A 17,314-nucleotide genomic window follows, 5' to 3' on the forward strand; every position below is an offset into this window, starting at 1 on the left:
CTACAATTTTTAATTATTTATGAAGCTCTCTTATAATACATTACACTAATCAATTTAAATGCGAGTTCTTTCTTGAAACCTGTTGATGAGGTTTTATTCTGAAAAGACGATTTAAACTTCATATGGTATTCTCCGGTTGACTTGACACTGGTCCCTGTGCATTAAAGGCTGATGGAGGCTGGATTAGGATGAAGATTGAATAAATCACATGGACTCAACTTCCAAACTGGTGTTCAGTTGTTCTCCATCCATCTGTGGGAGTCCGATTTACAATTTCTAACCCTTGTTTTCAGCATTATTTTTTAAAACTTTTGCCGGCTTTCCGTGCGCTTTCATCCAGCTTGTTGCATTGTTTTTTCCCCACTTTTGTCGGAATTCTAGTGCAGAGACCTGATCAATTTTGACAATGCTACAGACGTTTTGCATCTGAATACCTGTTTTACTGTGTGAAACACCTCCAAAGGGAATTACGCTTTACATCCATTTACTCATAATGACTGAGGAGAGCAGAGGTGAGCACAGAGCCGAAAGCGGGAAGGACTTGGAGAAACAGCTCCGGCTGCGGGTGTGCGTCCTAAATGAACTTTTAAAGACTGAACGGGATTATGTTGGGACACTTGAGTTTCTCTCGGTGAGTCATAAGAAGAGTTTTTAACCCGGAGACGGTAACACATTCCACGTTTTTCTCCAGAGAGTGAAACCCTAGAGCAAACAAAAAGCCTGTCAGCCTCATTAGTATGCGCGGTGCATCCGGCTCCACAACCATTAAGTGTTACATGTTAATAGCCTCCAGTACAAACCTGCCTGCCAAAACCACCAAAAATAACGATAGTAGCTTGTGTGACATCACAATCAACTTCACTCAGTGTGACCTGTAATACTCAGAGCTCACCCTTTTTGATGGAGATATTAACTTTTCAGATTCACAAGTGTGAAATTGAGAAATCAGACACAAAGGCATGGCACAGCTTTAGTTTACGCACAGCCAGTGTGATGTTTAATCCGGTTCTCAGTCTGCTCAGAGAGTTAGAAGCTCCCTGTAAGTTTTTAAATGAGTTTATTCTCATATACTATTGTAGTGTAAGGCAGTCATTCCTGTTTACAGTCCAGTTCTTATTCTGATTAGAAAGTGACACTGAGATTCATCATCTTGTTTCACCTCATTGTGTCACACTGTGGTTTTAAACTCCTGCTGTTCAGGATTATTATCCCACTTCTCATGTACTACTGAAAATACAGGAGAGTGTGTTCGTCTGCTTCCTCTGTCTGATCAAATCCAGAAGTGGGGGAGTCTTCGCCAAGGACGGCACAGGTGTACTCCAATGAAAACCACTGCCAGTGGCAACACATCTCCGGCCGCACACTGAGAGCAGAGCTGGGCTGCCGCAGCACAGGAATGATGTGCTGTCAGCCTGATTGCATTGCATAAAATAACAGCTAACCTCAAAGACAGGAGGGAAAGAAAACTTTGGCAACGTTGCCATTAAAACAAGAGTAGTGCAAAAAAAACCCCCAAAACACCATTCTGTATGGCTTGTATTCAAGTGTTATTTGACAAAAAAGAGGTTTTTGGCGTTGACATGGCCTCGCAGTCGACACGCTGATCTGATGTGATGTGAACCCGACTGTGGCTTTGGAGGACTTCCGATTCGTTTCCTCAGCAGTTTTCGGTGCGATGAGAACTTTGCAGTGAAGTTTGGTTGAAGGGGTTGTGTTGTGTGTTGTTAATTTTGTTATTTCCCAGAACGCATATATTACTGTGTACACCCTGACCTGCCTCCCACTGCCCAGATGTTTCCAATGGAGGACGGAAGGACCGGGGAGGGGACGGTGCTCTATCTGGCCTTTCCGAGAAGTGGCATCACTGGAGAAACGTAGGAGGCGATTCCATTAGGGATTGTGTCCTCTGCCCTAGTGATGGGAATGCATCCACCCCTCCTTCGTCTCCCCCATGTCACACTGGAACTGGGATTCACTTCAGAAGCAACTGATCCTTACAAGGCCTCAGGAATGCTGCTTTGCATTGAGATCCGACAGTGCGAGATTGGTATTGTTGTTTTAGCTGCACGTGGTTTATTGAGAACTGACATGATAATGAATGTAGAGAGTGAGAGGAAAAGGACAAAGTCACAATTGTCTACTGTCTTATCTTCTGGGAGGTCCTGGGGAGAATCGTGGAAGAGACTCACGATGATCAAAGACTGCCCTACTGGGGAGAGGGGTCATTTTGAAACTTTCATCTGATCACACACAAACACATGGGTGCCTCCACAGAATTCTCCACTGCCACAGCAAAACTACACAAGTCTTGGTGTGTCTAGAGGTCATAATGGGGAACAGCCGCCCCCCCCCTGTGAGATTCCCTGTTGGGATAATCCAGGGATCTCCAAGTACCAGTAAAGAGAGGTGTAGTCGGGATATTGTAGGAGGGCTGAAAGGGAAAAGTAGATCACACAGCAGATATTGCCAGGAGGGTGAAGGGTAGTAGGAGAGAGGAAGGGGTTGGGGTGGTCTCCACAAGTGACTGGGCCTTGTGCCTTCTCTTGCAAACCATATTTCCTGGAGAAGGAATTCCTCTGAGGTTAGGAAATGCTGGGGAACAATGAGACTCCGGTCAGTAGCTGAAGTCAAACAGCAGAGCAGAGATTGTTGGTGCTGATCCGTGGGACCCAAACACAATGCATCTCACGCATACCTTACCCCTAAGGTTGGGGAATAGAGCAGTGGTGATTGGAGAAGTTTGTCCCAGAGTTTGCGACCTGACTAACCTTGTGGGGAAAACGTGAAGGTGTCACTAGTGCAAAATGTAAATCTAACTTTCTTTGTATTTAAGCATCAGCTTTCTCTGGGCACGTACCGAGATGCATCAGACTCTGACAGCGAGAGGAAGGTCTGTAAGAAAGCTGTCTGAAATATCTCAGGCTTATCTTACATAATGAACAATAATGGCCAGAGATAATGGGCGGCGGTGGACACTGGTGTTTATTTTGGACGGCTGCGAGCCAATAAAATGACAGTCATTCTTCGAAATGTCTCAATGAGGGGAACAAATCGAGAGCTTATGTAAACATTCACTTTAATGAGGTGTTTGCTTTTATGCTTTTTTAGCAACACAAAGTCAAATGCATTATAAAGTCTCTACCATTTGTCCCTGTAAGACGTTGAAATTCATTTGCCTGCATGATAAGCACTTAGAACGCAGAACACAAGTAGGGACAATGGAAGAAACCTTTCAAGTCTTGATCCTGGCGGGAGATCTGAGCCACAAGTTAATTTAATATATTCCAAAGAGCTTTGCAGTGCTTTAAGTGGTTCCTCAGCTGTTCCCTTGCTCTGCCCAACTAAAGCCTGTTGAACTATGAAGCAACCACAGAGTGAAGTGTTTAGAAAAAAGAAAATTCAATCCTTTTCATAAATTTAAAATATTGGTTGAAGAATTGTATTACGCTGGAATATTCTTTTTAGAAGAAATATTACATTTGTGCTTCAGCTTTTGAAAACAGCTGCATGCGATTAGAATTGCTATATTTCTTTGACTTTAAATGGAAAAGTCATTAATCAGTTGTCACTTTAAGTTGGTAGGTTCAGTGAAATTAGCTGCAGGAAGATAGTGAATCACTTGCAATGGAGAAAGCAGCTGTTTAGAAGGATTTTTTTTAGCGGAAACCCAGGAGTTCATGCAAGCCCTCTGTGTGTGTATTTGTATATAGAGATCATGCAACCCTCAATCAGAGATTGGATTTGTTTACATCTTGGCTGGGATGACCAGTGTGTCCCAAGATGCAGCATTAAGACATTTTATATTTTGCTTGTGCCATATGACCAGAGGGCGGTGCTGAAGGAGGTCAGGTCAGAGGGGCACGGCGAGCAGGCTTATATACTCCCGACAGACGGCTGATGACCCCAGAGGTCACGGCCTCTTGTTCTCGTCTCTTTCCTGTCTGTCAGTGACTTCCAGCTCGCTTCTTTGTTTGGATAGAATCAAGAACAGATGATTCTGATGCTCAGTTTATCTGGATTTGACAAAAATGCACAAACCAAACTGTGTAAACATAAAAAAACATGAGCCTCTCATTGTCTGTGTTTGTCCGGCATCGAGCCATATATGGAAGCTTGATGGGAAACAGAACCAAAACAAGCTATTGTGCTTGTTAATAAATACCAAGTTAAGTGAGATTAATTTTATGTTGCAATGAAGTACGTCTTCCTCCTCCACATTTAAATCTAAGGTAAATGTTATGATCTGCTGTGTCTGTTGTTGCTGATTGAATAAATGTGAGATAAATTTTGATATGCTTAATAAGTTTTTTTGCAAATGTTTTGCCGCAATGAGACCAATGGAACATTTTGATCCCTCCCCATCCTGGTTCCTTTGCTGTTTCCTTCTGCAGATGAACATGACACAGTTCCTTCCTGTCTGTCCAATCAGTGAAGTTCTTATTTAGCAGGTACCCACCTTTTATCAGAAATGTTTTTTCTGTTGTGGTTTCTGATTATTGTCATCTTTGGTGATTTGCTCTTCTGGATCACCAATTCCTATTTTGTTCAGATTTATAATGTCTAGCCAAGTCTACCATAATGACTGGAGAGAATAACACAAAATGAATTTGCTTGGCATTTGAAATACAGGTTTTTGTTACACAATGCCATGCCCACTTCCCTGTGATTCAATTTAGCAACAACTTTTTGAAAATGCCAACTATGCCAGAATGAATTAAAATTACTTGAACTCTAAAAGCAGCACCTTTTTCTTCTGGAGCTTATCGATATTTACAGATACAGATCAATTTCTCCATCGCTAACCAGAACACAGGCTGAGGATATTTCTGATTTAATGTGGCTTCACTCCGTGAAGCACTGACACAATCTTTCTCTATGCGTATGTTTGTGAGAGGTGGTATGTTTTTCTCCTTGACTCTTTTTAATTTAATTGGGTCAGTCTCTCCTCTCTGAGAACACAAACTGTTTTCCTTGCATCTGTCCCCAATGTGAGGTCTGTCGCATTACAATTTCACACCACCGCTGCTGTCTCACTAGAGGCTTTCCTGATTACTTCCAAGACTGAATGCCTTCTTCGTCCCTGTATATTCGGTACATAAATCAGTTAGCAAGCTAAATATGCCTTGAGTAATAATGATGAGGATTAGCTCACAGACAACAAGGTCTTCCCTGCAGATTGTTTTGCATCAACCTTGAGTACCATGTCTATAAAATCCCCAGTGGGATGATTCTTTATCTAACCATTTAGCAGTTTGCTTCGGGAGCCATCGATTTTATCCATATATCCCTTTTTAGCAATCTCCTAGATGCAGAAGATGTGATTTCCGTTATATGCATGTACAAATTAAGACATGTTGTACAATAATCTAATATCACAATGTTCATTGAGGGCTGTGAAAAGTGAATTAAACTTTTGTTTCATTGATGCAAGGTTAGATAAGGTTATTAGTTTACAGTCTACACCTTCTCTCAGTTACTGTTTAAACATTTAAGTCCCTCTAAGAGGTTCTTACAGTGTCGGGTTCTTTTGCTTCTGTCTCAGAGGGCAATTTTCAAGCAGGATTTCCTTCCTTCCTGGCCCTCCCCATCTTTACATTGTGCTCCATATTTCCTGCTTCAACACACACACACACACACACACACACACACACACACACACACACACACACACACACACACACACACACACACACACACACACACACACACACACACACACACACACACACACACACACACACTGGTCAGGGAAAGGAGAGTTGCCCGCTTGGCAAGGTGAAGCTTCACTGCATAGGGGTACTGCTGTATGGATCCCTCCTGTAGTGAATCCAAGGAGTGGTTTCATCTAAAGCGGCAGTGGTGGCAGCACCGGTGGGGCAATGGAGAAGAAGGTGGCCTTTGATTTGGCCTGGGGCAGCTGCCCGGTCACATGGTGCAACAGATAGAGTGGTGGTGGTACCGTACAAACTTTAAAGGATATTCATGGCATTTGAAAGGATCACCATCACAAGGATGCCTGTGTTTTAGTCATGATGCCCCCACCAAACACACGCACGCACGCACGCACAAACACACACACACACACACACACACACATAAGATCAGTATGCTTGTGGTGTCTGAATGCCATTCTAAAACCTGCTCCAGTGGCATTATTCTGCATGTAAATCGGGAAATTACAATAAACAGATCTGTGAATATTTTGTCCTCAGAAGTTGTTTAGACAAGTTTGTGTGTTTCCTGTCTCTCAAATTAAATTTTTGCTTGCATGTTTCTGTCCATTCTGCATTTCTGGGCTCGTAATCCATAAACATCCAAAGCGATTCAGCCAGACGTGATGAGAAATTCCACTTCATTCATTATTTAATTAAGCACTTGAATAGGATTTGCTGCAGCAGCTCTGATAGTCAGACAAGGCTCTCTCTGTCTCGAAACAAGCCTCGTCTGCAGACATCCTCTTCATGTCAGCCTGCCTCACGTGTCCTTCTTTTCTTTTCATCTTTCTTTTTCATTTCTCTTTTTTCTCTATATTCATCCTATAAAGGTTTTATCAGTAATAGATTAACAAACAGTTGCTTATTTCCACACCTAGTAACAAAGTGAGGCGCTCAAAGATGGTAACTGGGTATTTTGTTATCACCATCACATTGAATCTTTTTTGTGTATGAACTGTTGATAGTGACTGCTGAAACATTTTAGCCCATCTACTGGTGTTATGATGTGTTGTTGGTATGAAGTTGTTTTTTTCTTGTCACTTCTACTACAATGGACAGTAGGAGGCCTTGAGGGAAGCCTGAAACTGTATTGATGCACAGTATAAATGGCAACTTTTCACATCAAATGGTCAATATGATGCCTTAGACAGCCATAGTAGAATGGAGGACTTGGGTGTGTGACAATTATTTGACATTTGATTCTGCTCAGTCATCTTGCAGATCAATACAGGGTCCTGGAGTGTGGGAATCGGCCCTTTAGCAGGTTTGGTATCTAGAGGCTAATTCTCATCTACCGGAGGCTGTTCTTACTGCTTAACATCCAATTTCATGTCAAAAGATCTTCTAATACACTGAAGATGCCTTCCATTTATAGTGCTACGATGGGTGAAATTGAACCGAGCCACAGACACTCAGGCATTCACTTTAACTGACAGGACCACTCGCATCATTTTATGCTTATTTTGCCTCCATATCAGCTGAGCAGGTAGCTCAGTGGGAGTCAGGGGCAGACATTGGACACAGACATATTCATTAGATAAATTGCTTCATCCTGGTTGTTTATGTGATGCCATGGGCACTAGGGTCATTGGAAGGACAAGAGTATCATCAGAGACGAGACACGTTGTTTGCCCTTCATAGATAATAATGATTTTTGCAGATGCTTAAAAAGGAAATTGGTTTGTTGGTCCAAAATGTGACCTTTATAAGCCAATTTTTTCTTTGCCATGCAACAGATTTTTCTGAAATGATAAACTTTCAATTGATACTTCATTAGCTCTAATTTTAATTACCTTAAAAGGACCAACGTTCTCTCTAATTTATTGGTGGAAGTCATCTAAGAATCATGCAGTTTTGAAATGAAAGGGAGCTCCAAAGACAAAAGAACTTATATTCTCCTCAAGAACTTATAAAAATGACCACACAATATGTTATCTGTTAATTGAAACCTGAGGCCCACCATTGAGCTGTACAGATGAGCCTGAATAGTCACTCCCGAGATCGACGTATTAACATTCCTTGCTGTATTTATAGTGTCTGTTTCCTGTATACATTCCAAGCAGAGCGAAATGGGACAGTTTCGGGAAAGCTTTCCAGATGAGGAGCTCGGGATGAATCCTGGAGGTGTCAGTGGGACCTGTTGAAGACAGGAGGCTCAGGGGAAAGAGTCACTACAAAGAGTCTTTTCTCTTTTCTGATGTCCCCTAATGTTCTGGCTGCATCCGAGACTGACTCAGGCCCTTTAGGGGGATGTCCAGTTTTTTCTTTGCTAGGAATGTGTGTGTTTAGGTGTTTCTTTTGGAGGCCTCTAAGCAAGAGTTCTTGCACTGTAATGTTGAATTCCAGTTTAGAAGGAGTTCCTCTGCGCAGGAAGAATGGTAAATGCTCAATATCCTCCCTACAGAGTTGCCCTGTAAAGAAGGCAACACAAGACCCTCTTTTTCCCTCTCTTTTTTCACCCACGCCACATCCTCTCTGTCTGTCTTCTATTTCTTTTAGTGTCTCTCTTTTTATATAACCACACACACACATACACACACACACACACACACACACACACACACACACACACACACACACACACACACACACACACACACACACACACACACATACACCCCCATCACATCCAGTGACTTGGGTGGCTTTTGAGCACTTGTCTGAAGTTTCCAAGTTGCGTCATGGCTTACCTGTTGTCCTTCGACTGTTTCCACAGTAGTTTACTTTTTATTTCACTTCCCTGAGGGACAGCTGTATGACCAATAAACGCCCACGCTCAACAAGAGTGTTAATGAGGACACTGCTGTATGTAAATTTGTCTCCATCTCTACCTCTGATCTTTGACTCATCAACGGAGTCTGTCCCAGATGATGGGCTTGAATTCCCTGGAATAAATGCACAATTATATAATGATAGTCATTTTACACCATCTAATATTCTCTAGAAAGTACACATCATTGTACATACAGGATATTCATATGTGTGTGTTTGTTGCTCGACTTTCCAACCATGGTTGTGACCAATAGCTCAGCGAACCACCAATGGACAAAAGAAGTTCAGTGTTCAGTAGACTTTGAGAAAGAGTCTTCCTCAAAGTCTTTGAGGAAGACTCTTTCTGTTTGTTTTCCTTTTCTGTAAGTGCGAGTTGTGTTGTTGCTGGTTTGTCCCTCATCATAGTGGAATCAATTCAATGAGGTTGAAAGGTCTAAGTCCTCAGAGGAAGTGTTGGGTGTTGTCTGAATGTGTTGATGCTGGTTTGTGTAGTATAATAATAATAATATAATAATAATAATAATAATAATAATAATCACAATTCACACTTTATTGATCCCCAGAGGGGAAATTGTCTTCTCACTCTCAGTACATGCATATACTGTATATGTGTTAGTCTTATTACATCACATAGTATTGTGAACAAGGCCCCTGAAACACAGCACACTAGGGGCCTGTAATCATGCAATTAGTCCAGGGGAGGAAGAGTGACGGGTCGTGCACTGAGGTCGCGCCCCAAATGAGCAGCTTGTAGTGGGGACGGCGCCTTGCTCAAGGGCGCCTTGGCAGTGGCTGGGAGGTGAGCTGACACCTCCCACTGTCAGCTCACACTCCAAGGGATGTCATGGCGGGAGCGGGAATCGATTCACCGATGGGCCACTGCCGCCCCAAATATTGAGTATATTGTATATTGAGTGAGTGGTCAGTCTTTGGTGCCTCAGAAGTACTCATAAATAATAATTTCAGGGAGAACATTGTGTTCTCCAATGAACCAGCAGGGTGCTAAGATGGTTGTTTCTTTCCACTGGTTTAACCAAAGCTCATCCAAAGATTTTTGAGGCAGGCTTTGCGTTTGTATAATACAAGCAAAAAAGAAAGCTCCTTTTTTTTAAAAAAAAAAATCCGAGTAGATCGCTGCATCCTTTTGCTCTTTTGGATATGCTTCATGCTCCTTTCCTCTCCGGTCGGGATTTATATTCCCATCACAGCCCACTCCGCTTTGTGTCTGTATAACGTGATGAATGACGTGTTTCTTTTTCTTTCTTTGCTTACACTTTCTTCACTCCTGTCCACTCATTTTGCATTCAGTATCACATTTTTTTTTACATTGGCAGGGGCTTGGCTAATATTCAGTGAGTATGCTTTATTTCAGAGAAAGAGACTATTCATCACTGTCCTCTTGTTATATATTTTTTAGTTAACGTGCGATGAAGCAAATAGCCTTTATTTGTGCCAGACTCTGTGTGATTCATCTGTTTCATTGACACAAAGATCAACATAGACAGGGAGTAGGGAGCCAGTTGAATCCTTCCAAACTGGAGACATGGGGTTGGGCATTGCATAATGTCCATTCACAAAATGTCTTGAACAGAGTTGGCTTAGCACACACTGTCAGCATGGAAACAGCCATCCAGCTGGTCTCTTAACCCTTTTCATTTCCTTGCAGAGGATGCCAGAGGATGCTGTCTGTAATTTCAACGACCATGCTCCTGAGCATTTGTGTATATAGAGAAAGCTGTCATTCATGTTAGACTGAGGTTGTTTCCTGCTGTTAAAGCAGCTGCTCAGTTACACCGAGTAGATGATGAGGAGGCCTGCAGGTCTGCTACCTGGGCCTGAGTTCAGCTTCCTGATTTCAGTATTCACATGATGGTGGAGGTTACATGAAGGTTGCAATCACTGGTATTTGAATGTTACTGAGTCAATGATTTCCTCGATCATGTCAATGTTGCCCACAGGTCTGTGAGCTGGCCTCATACTGAGAGCGGACAAATGTATTCATCACAGCCGTCTGCTGCGTAGAATAATAAAAACTTTGATAGGGTTTGAATGTGTGCTCCCCCTCAGCCATTAGAGAAGCAGTCCAGATGTTTATACCTGAGTCTGTGGGAAGAAGTTTTTACATGATTAAGAACAGGATATGCATGTTATGTCCAACAAGTAGAAAGGAAACTGCCTAATTCAGTAACAAGAACACATACTACCACATTTAATGTTACTGACTAAAAGAAACTTGTGCTTTTTCGTTATTTATAACCTCTGAGGTAATCATTTTACATCATCTTTATTACAAATAAGCCAATGATGATGATTCATTTTAGAGAGGGCCCACACAAACAGTACAACGAACAATAAGAAGTTGCATCACCCTGATTACTAGTTTAGTCATTTACAAACCTACGGTCTTGTAGAGAAACTATGAGTTGTTCAGGACTCCCTTCAAATCATGGCAGAAAGCAGGACTTCGGTCACCGACAGTCAGGTTTACAAACCATTTGCGAAGAGTCTGCTTGTGATTCAGAAGGGGCCTGTGCCCAGAAACGGTGGATTCCTGCTATAAAGCACATCCAGTCCTAGGGAACAAAATGTGTCTCTCTGGAATTCATTCGTTCTTTTCTGAGTATGGGCACAAAGACAACAGCGATGGCGGGCATATGTTTTCAGAAAAGCTATTCAGCTTGTTCTTTTCTCTTGATTTGAGTCCTTTGAATATAATAAGTCCCTAGAACATAAGTTTATAGGTAATAATATCATCTTAGAGGAAACAGAGAAAACAGACGCTTTCCTCTTTGATGCTATCGAAAAACAAACATCGTCTTGCTCCGGCGACTATGCTTTACAACACTGGATTTGGATTTGGTAGTTATATTATGCTGGATTTAAAGACAACATATTCTTCTGCAAATGTGCTTTGCATGTATGTGCTGCTGCGCCTTTGGATGTACTGTACAATCCTGGCAATGGGCTTATATTCACGGTCACCCTGGGTACTGTTACTACTTCCATAAATCCAGTCAGTCAGGCAGCTTCCCATTCACTCTGTGGAGACGTTCCAGGATTAGTCTCCTAACGACTCAAAGAGGCAGCATTGGTAGTGTCTTCAGAAGATGCATGTTCGTTTACACAAATCAAGTCTGAACTGTCCACAATTCTAGGAATAACACACACAGCGTCTCAAGTGAGTTGCCCAGAGTTTTGAGCAGTGAGTGTCTTTTTCTGGAAAACTGCATGAAAGACGCTTTCATTTTCACACCATTCCTCCTTCGCAACAAAACATTTCTCTTATCTTTGGATAATTTATTATTTCCATGCATCTGATCAGATTTGGAGTTCCTGTACTTCATTGTTTCTTTTTTTAATGTTGTTCACCTCTGATAATCATCTGCAATGTGGCTCACGCTTCACAGCAGACTCCCCTTTAGCTATAGATATAAAGAATAATTAGTGCCTTGCAAATGCAGTGATTATTTCATCTTGAATAGACTCTTCATTATGAAAACTGATGTGATATATTCCCTAATGAGCTCATGTTTGATGTCACACACCAGTGACTGGAAGTGGGGTTTTTGATGCAAATTAGTGCTACTTTTTCTCAGCTAACGTCCCATACTGTAAGCCCTGTCAGGCCCCTCCGAGAGGCCTGTCGTAGTCTGCAGCACGTTTGTGCATATTAGACTTGGTAATCAGATTCTAATACTTGTGAGTGGCAGAGTTGCATGGCAAGAGTGCTACAGAATGGTAATCAGCGCAGAGGCTGCCCACAACAAGGAGTTGATTATTTAAGCCCCTTCTTTCCAACCGCAAACCCGGATTCAAGCACTCATTTGTCCTGCTCCTTGTGAAGTATCGCTCCACATCAGTGCAACGGGATTAAGATGATTTCAGTTACTTTTTTCTCTTGTCACTGTGTTTTACAACAAAGCACTGCCTTTTTAATTAAACACAAATGGAGATTTTATAACCAAATTAGCCAAACCACCTTTCCATATGTTCAACATCAATCAAGGGAAACTTTTCAATCAGCTGACTGTAGTCATGGCCACTCACTGGGGTCATGGTGTGAAGGAATAAGCACTGGTTCGTTAAAGCAATCTGTTTATTGTCTACACACTGTGTTGGCATTGTGTGAACTTGCTGGGGTGACATTGCCCGCTGTGTGGCTGCAGTGGGTGACAGATGGCATTATGGCCCTCAGTGGGGTGGTGAAGGGATGCCCATGGATAGGGTCAGATGCAAAGACAGATGTAGGTTTCTACTGTGCTCACTGACTGTATGTAACACGATGCCTGACAATCCGGAGCTGGGTCATATTCTTTATGGACCTGCTGCTGTTGTGGATCATGTCGTACCATAAGGTGGAACTTCTGAAGTGAAGTACATCCCAAGTGTCAGGATGTGTTGTTTTGTGGTATAAAAGCACCGTTTCCTGAGTCACATGACTGACTTTTTTGCTTCGATTCGGGAAGAGGGAACTCTGCGGACCCTGCAGGAACCCAAATCTTGTTGATACAAGGTGTACACGTGAACCTGCATGACGGACATCCAAGACCAAACAAAGTTTGAGACCTGGCAGTTGGTGAACCCCGCCAATTACCAAGTGAATTTCATTACAGGAGGTTTATCCCTGGAGGATTTAAGGGATCCACATTGACAGAAAAACAAGAGATGCCCCACCAGAGCATTTGCCCACCATGTCAGCAGCAATCCAGCAATCTTAAGAAATCTGCTTTCATCAGGAACATCCTTGTTGATCCTTTTTCTGCGGCTTCCAGACTAAAATCCCCACCAGGAAAGGAAGATGTAAATTATATAAATGCAGGAGAGTGGTTCATTGTACAGATTTGGATGGATTCATTTCCAGTAGGCCTGCCTCACCTTCCACTTGACAGTCACCGTGGCCAGAATTCTAAATTCCATAGCTCTCCTCCCCAAACCAGCGTATTCTCGAGGTCTCTGTCCTCTCATCTGTCATGTCACAATGTAATTTTGCGAGATGGATTGGTGTAATCAGTGGGACAGAATGTGGGTTTTGACAGCTTTGCTGCATTGTGGTACTTCTAGTTTCTAAAATTATTAATAGATGAAGAGTCTCAGCTGGAATCAAACTATTGGTTAACTTTTATCTGCAGTATCATCAATCTTTGCCTTTGTGCTGTTGTTAACAAGTTTGCTATAATTAATTCCAAGCACAAGCTTTGTTTCTACTTAGAAATCCCATCTCTCAGTTGAGAGATGGCTGCAGTTAGTTGTGTGACACTGGAAATGGAAATAAATGTTGTTGATGCAAAGCTGACATCTCGTGAGTTTGTTTTTGTGGTGTTATACTTTCTGCATAACTTTTTCTTAGTCAAATTTGACAGCGATATGAACATTGGGGACATAGCTGTTGTCTGCACTATTGAATGTAATTTCTCATCTGCTTAATAATTATGAACGCTTCAAATTTTAAGCCTTACTTTGGATTTCATCATTGCCTCCCTGAAGTGGAGTGCATCACAGACATCAATCAAAATCAAAGAGCGATGCCATCAATTTGTTTTGTACAGAGCTTTTCTCTGAGGACGCATTCAAACTCCATTCTCTGCTCACGCTAACATAAATATTCCTGTCTGGTGCCTGTTGATGGATGTTGTCTTCTTTAAAAGCTCTCCCTCAGGCAAAGCTCAGAAAACAACAAATTCTTCCTTAGTCACATTTTAGGGATACATTCGACGCACACCTCCTTAATTTCCCTTTCTAACAAAGTGCCCTGAAGCGTTAAATGGGTTGTCGGGGGCTTGTGTCTCATAGCAGCCTGGGAACCATCGTCTTGAAGGGATTGGAGAAAATAAGAGGGCTCCCCATCCATCTCAATTCCCACACCATTGGCCTCTCCACCTCACATTCCCGTCCACTTAACATCGCCTTTGAAATACCATGCGCTGCAATTATTGTGGGGTTTCTTTTTCCACCCAGTTCAGGCAGAGTTTCGTGTGTATCAGGTATCTATTGTTATGGTTTACCAATTAGCTCTGGCAGCTAAGTGTTACAGCTGCACACACTGAAAAGTCGTCTTCTGTTTGTCCCGTTAAAAGTTGGACGATCAGACGCCAGGATTGTAATTTAATCCTGGGGGGCTTTCAGAGGCATTTAACTGTTACTTTTTCTTTTCTCTTCTGCTTCAGGTTTTTCTACATCGTCTCAACCAGTATGCATCCACCAAAATGGATAAGAACATCACAGAGGAAACCGTCAAGGTGAGGGTCAGTGTGGGAAAAGGAAGCAGCTGTAAATATAGTCTATTTATAAAACGAATCTGGCTGGAGGATAATACAGGGTGCTCTCTCTCGCTGTGGGAATGTGTTTGTGTGACTGTTTCAGGGAGCTTGCTTACTTTTGACGGTAAATACACATTCGGTGGATATTTACTGCATGTGCCCTGTTTGGGAATGTCTGTCCCCATCTATGCTTTATTTGGGAACTCTGTGTACAGCGAGGGCTTGATTGCGTGGGTCATTATTAGGTTAGGAAGCAGCTTCCTGTGATGTCACCAGGCAGCTGAACGACATCCACTCAGGAGCAGAGGTGAACTGATTGCATTTTACTGGATATTTGACTGCTCTCAGGATTGCTTCATATTATGTTGCCTCTTGACACACGTAAAAGACCTTGTAATGCTTTGGTTTTTCTCTGATAGCTTGTTTTTAGTTCTCTAGAGTCAGCATATTACCACAAAAATGGTATTTTGTAGACCTAGACAGATGTCAACAGCTCTTGAAGGTGAACTTTCTATCAAATAGCCGTTAAAAATATACTCCATTTTATCTTCTTCAATGAAGTATGCCTTATTATGTTTGTAATTGACATTTTTTGTCTCAAGCAGAGATTTTCATTACAAAGAAAACTCTTTTTATGGTGTGGCCTCAGCAATTCCCTTGTCTACTGCAGCTGGCAACAGAAAAATAACACTAAAATTAAAAACAAAAGGATAAGATGAATTGACAAAGCAGCGACTCCATCCTCTTCTTCTTTCTCAGGTTTTATTCTCCAACATCGAGGAGATCCTGGCTGTTCACAAAGACTTCCTGACCATGGCAGAAGAGCTGCTCCAGCCAGATCCTTATGCTCACCATGAAATCGGCCACTGCTTCTTGCACTTTGTAAGTCGAGGGTCACAGTTTATTCAGGTGGGAGAAAGATGACTGAGCAATACGTTCTGTAGCTAGATTTATGAAGAGGTGACTGCATTGAGAAAATGGGATATGACTCCCAGCATAACTAAAAGCCCATGATTCATGACCAAAAGTCTGTCATGAGTGACCATGTGAATCTGGAATGGTAAAACTTTTTCTCCGTCCTCTTTCTTTTGCTCATTCTGCAGCAATGTTTCTAAATGTCCTTCTCTGTAGTGGTTTTTTAATGCTCAATTTTACAACAAAGTATTTCATATTTTAGACACACTACAGAAACACAGATGGATAAATAAGCTTGTTGAACAGCAGACTGCTGAAATTGAACTCTTGAGACTTTACTCCCCCGCTTTGGACTGCAATCAAATTTTCTGGTTTTGAAAATTCATACACTTTTCAGCAACAGGAATAAATAAGAGCTTCTCTATAGTGATTTTTTTTTTTAAAGCAGCTTGTCTTGTTGTACGACTGTGTCTCCACATCACGTTGACTTCTTAGCCAGATTGACATGACTGACGTTCTAGTTTCACTGTGGTGGTGAGCGATTTAAAGACTGTGTGGTCTGATCCCTCTGCTGCCTTCAAAGACAATGGAACATCTTGAGAACTGCTGCGGTGGAAAGTTGTCAGTCATGTGGCTGCAAGGCAGATGACAGGATATGGATTGAAGCCCCCGCACTGCTGTATATACATTATGTATTTCATAAAAGAGACGAGAATGAGAATAAAAACGCTTACTAACACCCACCATGATTGCTTTGATTCATTCTTGTAGACAATCTCTTGTATTTCTTTACTATCATATTTCTATTCTTTTCTATCTTTGTCCCCCTTTTTTCCCCCACGTACATTCTGTTTTTTTTCGCCTCACCTCGTCTTTCTGTGACTCTTGCAGAGGGACCGTTTCCAGATTTATGATGAATACTGCGGGAACCATGAGAAGGCCCAGAGGCTGCTGCTGGAGCTCAATAAGATCAGGAGCGTTCGCACATGTTTGCTGGTGAGAAGGGGCTGCAGACACGCACGTCATGTCCTGTCCTTAAGCACGCTCGATGTCAGAAAAATAAATTCTCATGTCTCTGAAGTAGTCATGCTGAATGTACATACTGTACATTTCTAAAAACAATAGTTCATCACATTTCAGAATTAAACATCCAGGTTGTGTTCTGTGTTAAATTTTTACATACCAAAGGATGTGTTGAAATCAAAATGTGATAATAAAAATGGGAAAATATGACAATATGGCTGATTTAAGGTCAATATTTACGTCCATGTGGGGTCATGATTATTCTCTTCTCCTATGAAAACAAACTTCCACACTGTCTTAGACATATGAGCAGACAGTCACACACAGGCCAGCTGGACAGTGTAAAACCCTGTACGTAATGTTCCAGTGTGTCTGACAGCTGATGTGACTCTGCCCCATGTGTGGGTGGACTCCCTCTTCCTGTCTCGACACTTTCACTTCCACAGGGGAGCATCATGTTGCTTGAACAAAAGATGAATACATCCCCTCTGCTGGCTTGCTAAACGCTCACTCTGTGTGTGAAAGTACGCTCATATTCACTTTAAGAGGTCAAATTTGCGCATTTTCTTTTCCATTGCGTTTTGGTAATTTACCTGATGCTGTTTGTAGTCTTGTTTTTCATTTTCTCAGGAT

General features: G+C 42.0%; 1 protein-coding gene across 2 annotated transcripts in view; it reads left to right on the forward strand.

The window, feature by feature from the left end:
* The first annotated feature begins 207 nt into the window (after nucleotides 1-207).
* The window catches only part of prex2 (phosphatidylinositol-3,4,5-trisphosphate-dependent Rac exchange factor 2), a 73,782-nt gene continuing 56,675 nt past the window's right edge, over nucleotides 208-17,314 (forward strand). The window contains exons 1-4 of one of the 2 annotated variants that reach the window (XM_068343628.1): nucleotides 208-631; nucleotides 14,651-14,722; nucleotides 15,503-15,625; nucleotides 16,550-16,654. In XM_068343628.1, the coding sequence (XP_068199729.1) occupies nucleotides 494-631; nucleotides 14,651-14,722; nucleotides 15,503-15,625; nucleotides 16,550-16,654 (438 nt within the window). In that variant the 5' untranslated portion in view covers nucleotides 208-493. The remainder of the gene's footprint in view (nucleotides 632-14,650; nucleotides 14,723-15,502; nucleotides 15,626-16,549; nucleotides 16,655-17,314) is intronic. The other variant, XM_068343629.1, reaches the window with a different exon arrangement.

The sequence above is a fragment of the Antennarius striatus genome, chromosome 20 (genome assembly GCF_040054535.1).
Source record: "Antennarius striatus isolate MH-2024 chromosome 20, ASM4005453v1, whole genome shotgun sequence".
NCBI lineage: Eukaryota > Metazoa > Chordata > Actinopteri > Lophiiformes > Antennariidae > Antennarius > Antennarius striatus.